The sequence below is a fragment of the Morus notabilis genome, unplaced genomic scaffold (assembly GCF_000414095.1).
Source record: "Morus notabilis unplaced genomic scaffold, ASM41409v2 Scaffold39, whole genome shotgun sequence".
Lineage (NCBI taxonomy): Eukaryota > Viridiplantae > Streptophyta > Magnoliopsida > Rosales > Moraceae > Morus > Morus notabilis.
In genome coordinates, this window is record NW_010366566.1 from 616,356 (window position 1) to 632,729 (window position 16,374).

The window sequence follows — 16,374 nt, forward strand, 5'->3', positions numbered from 1 at the left end:
AGAGAGAGAGAGAGAGAGAGAGAGAGAGAGAGAGAGAGAGAGAGAGAGAGAGAGAGAGAGAGAGATGTGCTTCATGGCTACGAAATCTAGAGAGAGGAAGAGAGATCAAGAGAGAGAGAGAGAGAGAGAGAGAGAGAGAGAGAAATTGAGAAAAAAAAGTGCATCAACATGTTTTAATGGCATAAATAATATGAGGGTTGAATGTTGATTTTTTAACAATTTTAATTGATGACATGACTAAAATTAATAAATAACTTCTAAATATCACAAAAATGATCATGCCTCACTCGCAAAATAACTATAATTTTTATGTACATAGTTATACAAATGTAAAATATTATCTTCAGTTGTTTCTAAAAAATCATAAAACACTTTGTTGACAAGATTTGAACCATAATTGTCTTTAGGTGTATGAAAGCTCGGAAAACGTTCTGGCTGATGCAGTATAATTATGATGTACTAATTTTTGAACTTTTTATATGAACACTGTATGCAACACCCTAAAATTTGTTGGGTTTGAATTAAAAATATCAGCAGCACTTTAGCTGACTTAACATGAAAGGTGCACTTTTGATCCGAGACAGACGCATCTCTCTTTTAAAAACTACCCAAGAGCCGCAAAAGATGACATTAAGAAAAGGTCACCTTGAAATAAATATCAAACTTTTCTTTGACTAATATTGCTCTTCTGGACTCTCCACAACTAGCCTTGCGTTATAATCATTTGGAGGCACAAATTAAACACAATCTGTTTTATTATTTTGATTCAACTTCAACTAGCCTCGAAACTTGGCACGGGCAATATTAGTCCTAGTGAAAGCAAATGATCAGCCTTTTTCCTGTTGATGATTCCGCAATCTCAGAAGAAGCCATAACGAATAAGAACCCGTTTAGTTTGTTAATTTGAATTTTAATTTAAGTTGAGATGTGATTTTATGTGAGAGCTTTTTACTGTAGTAAATTTTAATTTAAGTTGAGATGTGACTTTATGTGAGAGCTTTTTACTGTAGTAAAAAAATTAGACGTGACTGTTTCTGAGAGTTTTTTACTATAATAAAACTCGAATTGGTGAAATGAATGAGACCTAAAAAATTCAGATATGCCTATCTATCACAAGGATTAGCAGCAGCGCATTTATTCAATTACCTGTGGTGTTCTTGGAGAGTCTTTCTGTTAAGTACAAATTTTTGCGCAGAAATGTTCCTTCACGTTGCACATGATTGCTCTTGATTGCTGCGGCATGTACATGAAGATCAACTCTGAATATGGTAACAAACATTAGCTCCCTCTGTCTCTCACACTCGAATAATACAGACGCACGTGCATCAAAACATGATAAAATCCACAAGGTAGCATATTTAGAGCCCGTTTAGTTCGTTAATTTGAGTTGATATGTGACTTTATATGAGAATTTTTTACTGTAACAAAAAAGTTAAATGTGACTGTTTCTGAGAGTTTTTTACTGTAACAAAACTCGAATTCTAAACTCGAATCAGTTAAATCAACGAGACCTTATGTGTTTCAATTTTCTCTGTGGGCTTGCAATTCCAAATTCTAGTTTGATGAAGTTGGGAGTTGGGATGTCTTCCGTGGAAGAATTTTGTGTAGAATGAGAGCATGTATAAATATATAGTTATATATGTGGGACGGGCAAGTATTTAGGGATTGTTCTTTTGAAGTGTGATTTGAGTGTAATTTTTAAGTTGAATTTGAGTTATAACTCGAGTTAAAGTTGTAACTTGAATAAAGTTGAGTAAAGTTGAATAAAGTTAAAACTTAAAAGAACGTGAACTTAAATAAAGTTGTAACTTGAGTTCAAACTTTTTTTGAGTTTTATTACAAAAGAACAACCCTTTAAGGACCCATTTACTTCGCTGATTTGAGTTTAGAATTTGAGTTTTTTTACAGTAAAAAGCTCTCACAAACAATCACATCTAACTTTTTTGCTACAGTAAAAAGCTCTCACATAAAATCATATCTAAACTCGAATCAGCGAAGTGAACGGAAATTTGCCCACCAAACCCGAAAAATTTAGAGTCCGTTTGGTTCATGGATTAAAATCATGAGATTAAAACTATTTTTGATTTACGTGTGTTTTTTGTAAAAAAAAATATTATAACGAACCATGAATCATGATTCGAATCAGATAACGAATCTTTCAACCAAACAGACTCTTAGATTTCGGACCGGCTTGCCGACCCAAAATTCTAATACTAGTTGATGCCTTTGATTAGTGAAAGTACATATTTTTTTTAAAAATTTCTAGGTCCGACAATCGCCACTAAGCGGGAGTAAATTTCCGAATTACCTTTCTGAGGCGACAAACTGCAGTTAAAGTCGGGTGTACACGTGGCACATTAAGATAGAACAACAGTCAGGGGTAAAAGTGCTAATACGAGAAGTCACTGTGGGTTTCCATATATAGCTTGGGGAGCAAGATTATCCATGTCCCTACAGCAAAAATTACCACAATGCCACTTTACTCGGTTTCCGAACCTTCTGCTTTGGACATCTCCGAAGCCCAGGGTCGGTCAACGGTGGGCCATGATTGACGAATGACAACAGGTTCTGGCCTCGTTAAGACAAAGATTCTGGTTTCCGAACCTGAGGTTCTGCATCCGAGCCTCTCAAACGGATACAAAGCCTTGTTTTCCCGCTTACACACAGTCTTTCTGTCACTTCACTTTAGCTTATTCTAGTGGAGAAACCGGAGAGAAGCTCTCACAAAACCGGAGAGAACCCCTCTTCTTCTTCTTCTTCTTCTTCTTCTTCTCACGCTCAGAGTTTTTGAATGTGTTTAACAAATTCACGACCTAATGTCTCGGAGAATGGAAAGGTAAGAGCTTTCAGAGCAAGAGAAAACAAAATCTAAACTTGTTTAAAAACAAACAACCAAAAAAAAAAAAAAAAAAGAGGAAGAAGAACAAACAGTTTCTAAGGGGAAAAATCCCTATTTTATGAGTGTATTTTAGTAGGGTTTTGGTAAATTTCTGTATTGAGCTTCTTCGACCTAAATATTTGTTGGGTCTGGTTGGGGTTTTTTTTTCGTTGTATAAATGATGAAGAGTTTTGGCCTTTTGGGCTGGTTTTGTATTTGCTTTTTTCATTATCAAGCTTCGAGATTTTTGGAGTGATAATTTATAAGGTTTTGTTTAACCCGGAGAAAGATTAGGGCTTTGCGTGGGTTTCTGATTTGTGGGAGTAATTTGGGGCAAAATGCTCAAATGGGGTTGCACTTTCTTGTGTCGGAAGCTTTAAGATGAGGCATAAGTTCTAATTTTTCGGTTTCAGATGCACATTTTCTGTCATATCTTTCTTTAGCCCTAATATTGAAATGGAATGTGTGATGATCCAATGATATGGGAAATTCTACTAAAATTACTTTAGTTGAGATTGTAGACTGTCTTTTCTCTGCTATGCATTGTGGGGACCATTCAGTGAATAGTAGATGATCATAATTCTTGCTCAACTTGAGGACTGAAAATTTCCTTGAAATAATACTTGTAATCCAAAATAGACTCCATGGTTTTATGTCTTCTTTAGTTCTTTTCTTGGAGGATTCTATCGACTTCCTTATGTAGAGTTTTATTTTTCTTCAGAAGCATAGTGAACTTAACCCAAAACGTAAGCTCAAGCTTTTTTAAAAATCAGTATAAAGCCACTCTTTTTTTTTTTAGGATGAAACTTTTAGCTTGCGTTTAATGTGTGTGATGATTTTCAATTGTAATTAAATGTTTCAAAACTTATCATTAGTCAATACGTTATATTTCTGCTGATGTGTGGTGTTGTTTGGTATTTATATCTTCAGTTTGATTGTTAGTTTCTTTTGGTTGTTACTTTTTTGGTGCATATTTTTGTAACTTCTCATTATGTTCCTTGGAAATAAGTTTATTAATTCAGGCTTAATTAAATCATGGGTGCAGAAGTTGGCTTATTAACAGCAGAGGACTTGCAAAGAAAGTGAAAAATGCTGCTTGTTCTCCTTCTTATCAAATAAAAGACTGTGGAGCAAGTCGTGAATGCCCAAATTGCCATTGTCGTATTGACAACAGTGATGTAAGCTGAACACTGTCACTAATGTATATATAAGCTACAAAATTTGATTTTTTACTCCTTGTTCTCTCCTAGTGCAAATGATGATGTTAAATTATCATTTGTTTGCCTTTCTTAAAATTCACATCAGTCTTTGGTTTGGATGCAAACTATATTTGCGTTTATCCAGTCAAAATTTGGTATGGATATGATTGGCTATATACAAATTTCTTTTGACAACGTATCTTGTGCACTTTCTCTTGTGCAGGTTTCTCCTGAGTGGCCTGGGCTGCCAGCTGGTGTAAAGTTTGAACCCTCTGATGAAGAACTTGTTGTGCACTTAGCAGCAAAATGTGATTCTGATAGCATAAAGCCACACATGTTTATTGATGAATTTATTCCCACACTTGAAGGGGAAGGAATTTACTGCGACCATCCAGAAAATCTGCCCGGTAAGTCTCCACATTTCACTCATTGTAGTGTGTCCACAAATACATAATTGGGCTTTTCCAGTACTCCCGCACCAATGTTTGAGTTTGTTGACACGCATTTGCATTGCCATGCTACAATTGAATATTAGATTTCTTGATACACGTGTTGTTAGTCACTCTTTTGTCAAATCTAGTGAGAGACCTGATGAATTTTTTGTTGCGGCTACAGTTGATCTCATTTTGTGAGACAATATTTCCTCAGTTTGATTATTAGTGATCCGTGGACAAAATAGATGAAGTTTTCTGCAGCTGTGAATTAACTTATTCGTGCTTTTATATAGATCAAATTACCTGATTTCATTTCAGGTGCTAAGAAAGATGGAAGCAGCATTCATTTCTTTCACAAGATAATCAATGCTTATGCTACTGGTCAGCGAAAGCGCCGCAAGGTCCAAAATCATGGTTCTACAGCAGAGCAAGTCCGCTGGCACAAAACTGGCAAGAGTCGACCTGTAATTGAAAATGGACTTCAGAAGGGTTGGAGGAAGATTATGGTTCTCTATGAAACCTCCAAGAAGGGCTCCAAGCCAGATAAAACCAAATGGGTCATGCATCAATACCATCTTGGAACTGAGGAAGATGAGAAGGAAGGTGAATATGTTGTTTCAAAGATCTACTACAAGCAGCCAAAGCAGCCTGAAATCTATGATAACAATAGTAACTGTCATCTGATTGAAGAATCCGACACCAAGGCACTTCAAACTAGTCCCATGACCCCAAATTCAAATCCTCCTATCCCACCTCGACACGGGAAGTCTATATTAACTGATGACATTGCTGACAATACTCTTCCCCAGTCATCTTCCAAGGTTAGGCACCTTTTTTAGCTTGTATTGTTGCATGAGGCTTTTATATATACTATTGGTCAACTGTTTAGCTTGCGAAGCCATCAGAAATGGACAAAAAAGAAGAGAAGACTAAAATAATTTCAAAACGTTTGCTTTGTAATCCCCAAAATATTGTTGTTTGTTTCATTAGCTGATCTTTGTTATTAACTTTTTGTTACAGGAAGAGGAAGGAGGGCGTACGCAGGAAGCACTTCTAGACCCTCAAACGAATAATATTGAGGCTGAGGAAGCACTTCTAGACCCTCAAACGAATAAGGAAGCACTTCTAGACCCTCAAACGAATAATATTGAGGCTGAGGAAGCACTTCTAGACCCTCAAACGAATAAGGAAGCACTTCTAGACCCTCAAACGAATAATATTGAGGCTGAGGAAGCACTTCTAGACCCTCAAACGAATAATGTTGAGGCTGAGGATGACATGGGGTACCCTGCATGGCTGGCAGGCGAATCTCAAGCCATCGATAACTCTGGTTTAAATAGCATTGATGATTCCTTGTTATGCAAGGAAAGATTAGATTCAGGATGTAATTATATATCTAACACTGACTTTACTGGAAATAACAAATCCACTGGAGAAAATATTGCGCCATGTGGTATCTCTGACCTTGAAAACCTTGAACTTGATACTCCTCCGGATTTCCACCTTCCTGTAAGATTTCCCTAATAGCCTTCTTCTTATGTTTTGTTTGGTTTCCACATATATAGTTGTGCATAATGGCCTAAAACTCCTTTTTTTCTCTCATACAGGATTTGCAGTTTTGTTCCCAAGAAAGTATACTTGATTGGTTAGACAGGTTCTGAAGCGTGGTTTATGGGACAAATACTTGAGGAATAACATTGAATTCCGACTTTAAGACTAACCAATCTCCATTTCCTTCTCTGCAAGTTCTCTGAGCTCTAGGAACGCTTTAAGGTTTTCTAAGCCATGGGATTGTTGGTTAAAACTGATCAGCTGAGATTGAGCAAGCAGATAGGAAAGCCTTTATACCTATAAATATATATATATATATATATGTATAATATATATTATATGTTCAGTTTTTCACCATGACTCGTCTTGGTTTAACGCACATTTGGCTTATTTTATTAGTTGTTAAATAATGCGTACTTGTGTTTGAGAATTATTAATGTCTGAGATGTGCTTGACGGGGATTCAAATGTTGGTTTTGCAAAATGGTACGTGAAAACAATGGTTGAATCTTCTGATATGGTACATGTATTATGTATGTTGTGACTGCGTTTATTTGTTGTTGTGTTGCATATATATAAATGGATTCGTATTAGAATTCCGAAGGAAAAAATTTGCCAGCATATGTTTTTCTTGTATCTGCAAGACGAAAAAGAGTATGTCGTTTGTAGTATAAATAAACGACATGTCGTTTTCTAGCCTAAAGGTAGCAAGTAACGTGTAGCTTTACAAACTTTAAGACATGTCCAGAAAACGAAAGCAAACTTTCAGGCAGCAAATGCAATCTCATTTTCACTTCAAAAGATAAATTTTAAATGCAAGTAATCATTTCAATTGAGAAAATAAACGACATCATATTTTACAGAAAAAGGGGACAGCAAGTTGTAATGGGTAGGTGATATAGTTGTAAGGTAAACGACAAACTTTAATCAGTAAGGCAGAGAAAGTTGTCTTATCCATTCGAAACTACTGTAGTTTACAATACGACATCCGTTCTGCGTAAGTGCTAAAATAATTTCTTAAGCACAAGTCGCTTGTAATTTGATGTCGATTAATCTGCAAAACGACATATTTTTCAGCAACTAGAAGTTTGCGGTCGTTTAATGTAGAAAACGACATGTCAAATGTAGTCTTTTTGGGTTTTTTTAAAAGAAAATTGCAGTTTGAAAGTGTGTTGTCGTTTAACTGTCAAACGACATAATGGATATGTGCAGCCTCCCAAACATAAAACGATATGTCGTTTTCAGAGCCCTTTTCCCAATTTTCATTGGACTAAAATGTTCATGAGATTGCTACTCCAAAAAAAAAAAAAAAAAAAAAAAAAAGTTCATGAGATTGGTAAATAAATTATAACCGAGGCCATTTTGGTCAAGAAAAGCCTTCCTGCCCCAAAACCTAAAACCCTGAGAAAATCTTAAAATCCTGTCAAGAAGATTGTGTCTGCTTTAATGGACTAAGAAGAAGAAGAAGAAGAAAAGCAATTTCTTTGCTTGCACTCGCTCAGAGTCAGAACCATCTCCTAATTTCATCAACAAATTCAAATGTTCGCTTCTAGGAACCTCCACAGGCATAGCTTCAAGTCCCTCTCTTCTCTATTCCATTCCGCTTCTTCTAAGTATGCTCTCTCTCTCTCTCTCTCTGTTTCGTCTGAGAATTGCTGCGAATCCATTTACTTCGGGATTATCCGATTAGCACCTTGATACTGAATCATTTCCGATTGAAATTATGTTTTTTTTTGGGGAATTTTTTGCATTTTATTGTTATTTAAAATCTGCTTCTTTGGTGTTACCATACTCTCTTTCCACATTTTCTGAGCATCCAAACATGTTAATTGCTTAATTGGGGGATTTCTTAAGTTTCTCGAATTTTTTCTCATAAAGTTCGGGTATGATTTGTTAGAACTATATCAGTTTCAAGAGATTTTTCTGCGAAGATTATTTCAAGCAATGTGGTTCAACCAAGTAAACCTAGAGAAGATGGCTTATTATTTTCTTCTTCTTCGTCGTCGTCATCTGCAATGGTCAATCCCTTCGATGTGCGACACCGATCAATGTCGACGGCGAGAGGGGGAAGCATGCGGAGCAAGGTGGAGAAGCGGATGAAGAAAGAGTCTGGTAAAACCCTCAGAGAGATTCGGAGAGCCAAAAAGATTCAGAAGAAGTTGATGACTGAAAGTGAGAGGCTAATTTACAACCTCAAAAGAGTATGTCACTTTGCCTTGGATTTAATGTGAAGGTTCTTGTTTCTCTAATTGTGGCTAATAATGCTTTGCTTAACAATGTTAAGTATCTTAGGATATAATTCTTGGTATTTTTTCATTTTCAATGGATATCATAAGATATAAGCTCTTAATTCTTAGCGTTTAGAGAGGTAAGATCTTCGAAATCCGGTTTGTTTACTTCGTTTGCACATTTTATAACATGTTAATTGTTATGATAATTTACTGTTTGAAATTTTATAACAATCTACATTTGTTTCCCAAAGTTCAGGTGATTGGGATGTTCTGGCTTAAGTATAACATAATTTTGTTGACTTATGCAATTATTGGATAAGCATTTTTACACTTTCACTAATGCAGGCTAAGAAGAAAGTAGCATTGCTCCTACAAAAGCTGAAAAAATATGAGCTTCCAGAGCTGCCACAGCCTAGGCATGATCCTGAGCTATTGACGCAGGAGCAGCTTCAGGCATATAAGAAGATTGGGTTCAAAAATAAGAATTATGTTCCTGTTGGAGTTCGTGGAGTTTTCGGAGGGGTTGTGCAAAATATGCATCTACACTGGAAGTTTCATGAGACCGTGCAAGTTTGTTGTGATAACTTTCCCAAAGAAAAGATCAAGGAAATGGCGACTATGATTGCCCGGTTGAGTGGTGGAATTGTGATAAACATACATAATGTCAAAACAATCATCATGTTCCGTGGTCGAAATTATCGGCAACCAAAGAATTTGATACCCATCAACACGCTCACAAAAAGAAAGGTGGGTGGAGTAGGCATATACTTGTTCCTTGATATTATCCATTTTTGAATGAGTTGCATAAACCAGCAAAGTATAGAACTCTGTGAGTAATCTTCATTTCCCAAAGTTGTTCTCTGCTTCTTTTTTTCTTTTGTAACTCAATACTCTTCAGCCAAAAAATACTGATGATTGTTAAGAAGTGGAAAATCATCCATGGTTTTAGGGATTTACTGTATGCATGTTTTTTCTTTATTGGGATATAGGCTTGGTTGCTCCTGAATCTTGCCATATATATTTAAGCTCTTCAGATACGTGAGTTAATAAAAATTGCAGGAACCAAGGGAGTTAGCAAATATGTTTAAACTTATGCTTCTTTTATGCAGGCGTTATTCAAGGCCAGATTTGAACAAGCTCTTGAATCTCAAAAGCTAAACATAAAGAAGTTTGAGCAACAACTTCGCCGAAGTGGTATAAATCCTGAGGATCCAGTAGCAACTGCCAGCATTCAGAGAGTAGCGTCCTCATTCTTTAATGCAATTGACAAGAAGGAAGGAACCCCATATGTTTTTCGTGAAGATAAGCTGTCGGCAACAGAGCCTAATAATATTTTTGAGCCGACAGAACCTTCTGATGAAAAGGAGCAGGAGGAGTTGGACAAGTTTATAGCTGAGATAGAAGATGCTGCAGAACGAGAATGGGCTGCGGAGGAGGCAGCAGAGAAAGAAGACTTTGGAAGAATTAGGTATCTGAACAGAGAAGAGTTTGGTGGGAGATTCCGAAGATCTGAAACATTTAGAGATGATGGCTCCGATGGTGAGATCAATAGGTCTAGAAGTTGGAAAGATACACGGGGTGAACAGAGGACTTATGAAAGTGATGATGATGACGAAGTTGATGCTTCTGAGGCTGATGATGAATGGCAATCTCACAATGCTAGGGATGCTGGCAATTTCGATAGTGGTAGTGATGACTCTGATGAAAATGAGAAGTTCAAGGCCCCTAGCCGAAACAGGGGAAGGCAGGAAAATTTCGGCAGGGCCAGATATAATGATGGGTATAAAAGAAATTCTTCCATGAACTTCAGAAGAAGCATTGTTGAAGAGGAATCTGAAACAGAAAATGTGTTAGGTAATCTCGAAAACGCAATGTGGCAATCAGATTCTGAGGAGAAGCACAATCCAAGCGCATCAAGACCGATGAATTATGAGTACAGGAGTGACAGTGATGAGGAGGACTCATATGACCTAAAGGGAGGGAAGGGTGGAAAAATTACTCATGAGTACAGGAGTGACACTGATGATTCTGAGGGAGAATCACAAGCATCAAGATTCGGAAAATACAATTACCGGAGCAGCGGTGATGAAGAAGAGAAGTATCAAGTGAAAAGGGCTGCTAGGAACGAGTCTGATATAAGAAGAACAAGAACAACAAAACAGATGGACGAGGATTGGGACAGTGATTGACTTGTTAGAAATTCCTTTTTGACACAGTTCTTTTTCCTGTCTCAGTCAAAACCACTCGTGGGCTTTTTTGCCTTTGGACATGGCATGATTATGAAGTGCTTTCATTTGCCATTGCAATTCATGGGATATTCATTCAGAAAACTATTTTGTTGAATATGTGGTGAATTTGGGATGCGGGATATAAAAAGTCTAAAAAGAACTGAAATTTAAACGTTGGTGGGCATTCACGTGTTTCCTAATAACTGGACTCGTTTGCATGGATGATATTGTTGAGAATAGTATCCTAAAAGCATGTAATAGAATATTTATTATTTAATTAATAAAAGAGTTTATTCATTATTTTGTGTGCATATATTTATGAATATCAAATGAAAATTTTGTGATTATTTATATAACCTTAAACATTGTATATAAGTGTTCTATACGAGAGGATAATGTTTAAGGATAATAATAAAAAACGTTGTTCATAATGAATTTAATTAAAGTTCGGAATCTTTAATTAAAACATTATTAATACATGTCATTTCCATTTAGAATGGAACGGTGCTATCCGCATTGTTAATATGGTGAGATATTGAATGAGTGTATTTCGCATAATGAGATTGTGTGGAACAGGGACATAGACACAATATGAATTTCTAATAATTTCTGTTAAGCATAGAAATTCTAATTGAGTCTATCGATGGTCATATATAGAATGATCTTAATCTTGAGTTCTTAACAAACTCCTATTTATGGATTTGTGTTTTTTTATTTACTCAGTACGGATTTGAGACCCTGAATCATATTCCTTGTATTTTGAAGACATGATGAAGTAGGTAGCCGGGAATGTTATTATACGAGATGGAATCCATTCCTTCTTGAGAAAGAAGTAGATAAATAATTCTCTTGAGTGTTGATTTGGTACTTGGATTAGTAAAAGCGCTCTGGTTCATGAATGTGTTTTATAAATCACTATCCATTAGAGAATCAATGGTACTCAAGGATGAAGATATAATTAGAGAGGTTAATGGATTCTACCTGGCTCTAATTATGAATTATTTATAGAGGATTAATCTATATGCAATGACTATATCAAATGGACACTTCACAGTTTAGAAGTAATTAATGTCTATAATTTCGAGAGTTCAATTCCAAGCTTATAGTGGAGTAACTATTGGAATTAATATAATTAATTAATTAATTAAAGTGTTTAATTAATTATTAATTTTATTGGAGCTCGGGATTATAGGTAAAAAAAAAAATTTGAATTTGAATCATGAACATAATTTAAATTTATCATTTTAAACTTATTTGATAACTTGTTTAATTTAGAATTCAAATTAATTTAAGTTTGACTTAAATTTGAATTTGAATTTGAATTAAAATTGGAAATGATGATTTTCTCTTCCTTCCCTATCTGCAATTGGCACCACACACAGGGATAGGAAACCCTAGGGTTGGCCGGCCATAAGGAGATAAGAGAGAGGAGAATTTTTGTTCGAAATTCAAATAGGAGATAGAGATTTGATTCCTTCTAGAAGTTTGACTTCTACTTTATAAATAAGATATGATAAAAAATTACGCGTGACAATTTTATAACCTAACTTGAGGGGGCTGGCCGAATTCCCATAATAGAGAGAGAAGGAAAAAATTTTCTCTAAAAAATTTCACATCGTGCATGCGTTGGTGTTTGTGGAAAATTCGAGTGTTTGATCAAACCTATTTTAGTCTCGAGTGTGCCCACACACACGTCTACATAGATTCAAGGAATTGACGTGGAAGACTTTGGTTTTCTAAACACAAGGCTCTGGAGCAAGGATCGTTCGTAGTCAAAGAACACAAGTTATCATCCGAGTCGGTCTCCAGGTATTTTTTCTAATTGAGTTCTTGATATATAAATTAATGTGATTAATTTATTCCTGCATAAATTAATATAATCTATAGAGTATCTCAAAAGTTTTATGAAAATTTTTGTTATACTTGATCTACTCTCCCGCCACGCTTCCGCATCCGAATTTGATTCGGTTAGCAACATATATTACAACGGTCCCGTTCATTTCGCCGATTCAAGTTTAGAATTTAAATTTTACTACAGTAAAAAACTCTCAGAAATAATCGCATTTAACTTTTTTATTACAGTAAAAAGTTTTCATATAAAGTCACGTCTTATCGATTGAACGCATTTATTGTACCCTTTTTATTATTATTATTGAATCAGTCGTTATTGTACTCCTTGACCGATTTTGATGGTGTACTGAATTTAGTTAGAAGAAATAAAGGTGAAATTCTCGAGTGAATTATCATTTTTGCCAGCATTATTGTAAAGGTGGGTGGTTATTTTTTCATCATTACACGCGGTTAACTACACTGACCAATGATGGTGTAAAAAAGTTTCGTTTGCAGTTTATTGTGGGAAATTTTTCTCTTTAATTAATTTTTTTTTTCCTTTGGCATGAGTGTGTCGGTTTTTAGTATTTTCGTCTCCTGATTTTTTGGCTTTTGACAATTTCTCTTAAATTTTTAAATTTGTTATTTTATCACTTTAAATTGCTAAATTGATGTCATACATCCTTTTTTTTTTTTTTTTTTTTTTTTTTTTTTTTTTTTTTTTTTACTTTCATTAGGTCGGATTTGGAGGTTTGATTAGGAGATTGGAGAGGTTTGTGTTGGCCGTTAGGGATTGAATAGAGATTTAGAAATGTTTAGTTGAAAGTGAGGTGGTTGTTGATTTTTCCTGTTGGTTGGTAATATAATAATTTTATAAGTTTAAGGTGCGAAACCTTCAAAATTAAAAATTTAGGATGATTTTTAAAAATCCTAAAAGATTGGGGCCAAAAGTACTAAAAAAATAAAAATTAGGAGGAAAAAAAAAAAAGCACGTGAGCCGGGAGTGGCGCGTAGGCGTGCTCACGACGGTAAATGGACAACGCATATGCTGTGCCACGTGTCCTACCAAAGCTTGCAACACGGCCCATGGAAAGATGTGTCACTCCGGTGGCGTCCCCATCGTGATTTAGCAAAAGGTCGGCATAACCACAGCGCGCGTTTGTCGTCAACAATTGACAACTGCTCGTAATGTACAAAACGGCAAGAGAAATCCAAACGTCAACAGAAAATAAATAAGACTGCTTATCAAACAAAGAATGCGACTATGCCATAAATCATATTTATAACCCAAGTCAAGCTTGTAACGTGGATGGTCGACCATTAAACAGGTCAACTCCTACACTCCAACACGTCGCCCTGAATGAACGACTCATAATTTTGGTCTTGGTCCCACCCTCCAATAATAAAGCCAAGTCTTTTTTGTGCTTGTCACGGCAAATAATTCTACAAAATAAATACATAAATAAATAAGTGTTTCTATAGTAAAGTCTTTTTTAATTGCAGCTTCTGCATGTTTTTTTTAATTTTAATTTTGTCGTGATTTTGATCAGATTTAAGGACAAAAACTAACTCTTATTTATAAAAATGTTTTATCAGAAAAACTCTCCAAAACACAAAAGATTTTAGCTGTAATAATATAATAAGGAATGATGTGGGTGGGACAAAATATGTGCAACAAAGATCAAATCTGCAAGCAATATACCAAATGAAGAAAAATGCTTTGTCATATGGAACACACAAAAACGCTAATGGATTGGCGCTCATTAATTACGAGTTCTAAAGTGATTTGGTGGCAGAGAAGTTGAACAAGTAGCAGTAGAATTTTATGGGAGGATTTAGAAAGCTAAAGAAAGATTTGGCTTCCACAATATCACACAATGAGTTCAACAATTGTAGGTTTGAGAAATTGGCTCATTGGCGGTGGTGCAAAAGACAAAGCCTGTACATCCAAATGGTTGTTGGAAGAAGGTTTAGGATAATCTGGAATTTGTTTTGTGGGGAGGGTTTTATCTTTTATGTGAAATATGTAATCACCGTATGAACAACGGGGTCCTTAATTCTTACCCAAAAAATGGGGTCATTAAATTTTAATTATTTGGAGGCTTGTCAACGGGTAGATTGTGATTGGGGATTGCTTGACCTTGTTGGAAAGAGCAAGCATGGGATTACCGAGTCAACACAAGACCGGCGTTTCAGGGTCCTTGTAGGAGAGTTTGGTCCTCAATAATTGTCTATGGAAACAGATTGATCCAGATTTGGTTGATTGGTTTTTGCTGGAGATTTGCGTGCTGATTGGGTTGAATAAATTTTGGCTAGGGCTGTTTATGGGTTGAGTTGGTGCGGGATAGGATTTTTTTTTCCCGCCTCATAGGGTGCGGGTTACACATATTTAGCCCCAACGATGTTAGAATTTTTTCACAACCCAACGATGTTCGGGTTGGGTTGGGCGGTGCGGGGTGAGTTGGGTGGTCGGTTTCAACATTCAAAAAATTAAAGACTTAAAGTTCAATCTAACATTCAAAGTTCAATCTAACATTCAAAGTTTATAATCAAATAGAAATAGCAACCATTCTTATGAATCCATCTAACATCAAACATGTAGCAAAACAGTCTATCCAACATCAAATATAAAGCAAACATAAATTAGTCTACACTTATAAATTAGTCTTAACATAAAGCAAACATATATGCTTAATTCAAATCCATCTAAAGCAAGCATTGCAACAGCAACAATCCTTATCAGTCCACACCCATAGCCTCCTCAATGGTTGTAGTAGGACATAAAGTTGAGTTATCTACAAGAGAAATGAAAATAGCTTAAGTAATAATTTGGATAGTTAGTTTAGACATGTGTTGTGCGGGTTAGGTTGCGGGTTGTTATGGGCCCAACCCACAACCCGCCCCAAACACTTCAGGCCAGAGATATAATAGGCCGAGAATTAAAAAATAATGCTGCGGGTTGCTTTTTTCGGGTTGGGTTGGGGCGGTGCGGGATGGGTTTGCGGGTTGTTCGGGTTTATGAACACCCCTAATTTTGGCTTTGTTTGTGTACTTAGAACTCACGAAGTTTTAGCAAGATATATGCGAAAGAAGATTCTGCCGTTCGAATTGTGTGCAGTCTTAGGTCTCGTTCATTTCACCGATTCGAGTTTTCAGTTTTAGGTGTCTACAGTTAAAAGCTCTCAGAAGATGTCACATTTAACTTTTTCTGCTACAGTTAAAAGCTTTCAGAAAATGTCATATCTCAGTTCGAATTGAAAATTCGAATCCGCGAAGCGAACGAGGCCTTATTATATCTAGACTTTTACTTGCTAATCGTGGTTTAACCTTTCGTGGCAAGATTAACGGTGATCAAGGATATTGTAATCATTCTACATGATTAGTCCGCCTTTAATTTTGTGCAATAAAAGGAGCTTTTTAAGGATAAATTAGACACATAAAGGTACGATTTGAGAAGTGTTATATCTATTTTTACTCTCTTTTGATATAGTGAAAATCTATATTCTTTTGATATAGTGAAAATCTACATCGACAAAGAAATTGACTCATCAACATTCTCAACTTCTAGGAAACAGCACAACCGGAAGTACTGCCTTAGAAAATTCCGTAAAGCTATGGAATCCCAAAGAAATTGACTCATCAACATTGACCCAACCAGTGGAAGAAAACGAAAGAAAGTTAAGACAATGCACAAGCAACAACAAAAAATCAAACCAAATCTTGTTTTTTATTTGCTTTTCTCTCTTAACTGGGGTAGGATGGTGTGTCCAGACTAATCCTGAACACAGATTTTCCACATCAGGCACTATCTAAGTTTAGTCACCAAATATATATATTATAATATATATAACATGGTAATGCTATTCATGAAAGCTACTCAATTCTCACAATAAAAAAGAGTTAATTGACCAAGTCTGCTTCCACGCATATTATACATAAATAAACTTCAAGATAATCAAAAGCAGCATTTTTGGACAAATTACACCAACTTCTTAGTGAAGTCACAGGGATATAAATGCCTAGA

The 16,374-nt window shown here is 35.7% G+C and overlaps 2 protein-coding genes across 2 annotated transcripts; both read left to right on the top strand.

Moving 5' to 3' along the window:
• The first annotated feature begins 2,688 nt into the window (after positions 1-2,688).
• LOC21403472 (SUPPRESSOR OF GAMMA RESPONSE 1) lies at positions 2,689-6,333 on the top strand. The gene is made up of 6 exons (XM_024173771.1): positions 2,689-2,836; positions 3,924-4,056; positions 4,301-4,484; positions 4,830-5,332; positions 5,532-6,020; positions 6,119-6,333. Exons 1-6 carry the CDS (start codon positions 2,817-2,819, stop codon positions 6,170-6,172), a joined length of 1,383 nt encoding a protein of 460 aa, XP_024029539.1. The 5' UTR covers positions 2,689-2,816; the 3' UTR covers positions 6,173-6,333.
• A 1,120-nt stretch (positions 6,334-7,453) lies between these two features.
• LOC112093991 (uncharacterized CRM domain-containing protein At3g25440, chloroplastic) lies at positions 7,454-10,798 on the top strand. The gene is made up of 4 exons (XM_024173760.1): positions 7,454-7,674; positions 7,959-8,262; positions 8,638-9,039; positions 9,402-10,798. Exons 1-4 carry the CDS (start codon positions 7,601-7,603, stop codon positions 10,479-10,481), a joined length of 1,860 nt encoding a protein of 619 aa, XP_024029528.1. The 5' UTR covers positions 7,454-7,600; the 3' UTR covers positions 10,482-10,798.
• The last annotated feature ends 5,576 nt before the right edge of the window (positions 10,799-16,374 follow it).

Excerpts from the sequence above, each read along its gene's own strand:
- LOC21403472 (XM_024173771.1), top strand. The coding sequence starts at position 2,817 with ATGTCTCGGAGAATGGAAAG. Across the intron at positions 2,837-3,923 it reads ATGTCTCGGAGAATGGAAAG|AAGTTGGCTTATTAACAGCA; the intron begins GTAAGAGCTTTC and ends TCATGGGTGCAG. Across the intron at positions 5,333-5,531 it reads TTCCCCAGTCATCTTCCAAG|GAAGAGGAAGGAGGGCGTAC; the intron begins GTTAGGCACCTT and ends TTTTTGTTACAG.
- LOC112093991 (XM_024173760.1), top strand. The coding sequence starts at position 7,601 with ATGTTCGCTTCTAGGAACCTCCACAGGCATAGCTTCAAGTCCCTCTCT. Across the intron at positions 7,675-7,958 it reads TTCCATTCCGCTTCTTCTAA|AACTATATCAGTTTCAAGAG; the intron begins GTATGCTCTCTC and ends ATGATTTGTTAG. Across the intron at positions 9,040-9,401 it reads ACACGCTCACAAAAAGAAAG|GCGTTATTCAAGGCCAGATT; the intron begins GTGGGTGGAGTA and ends TCTTTTATGCAG.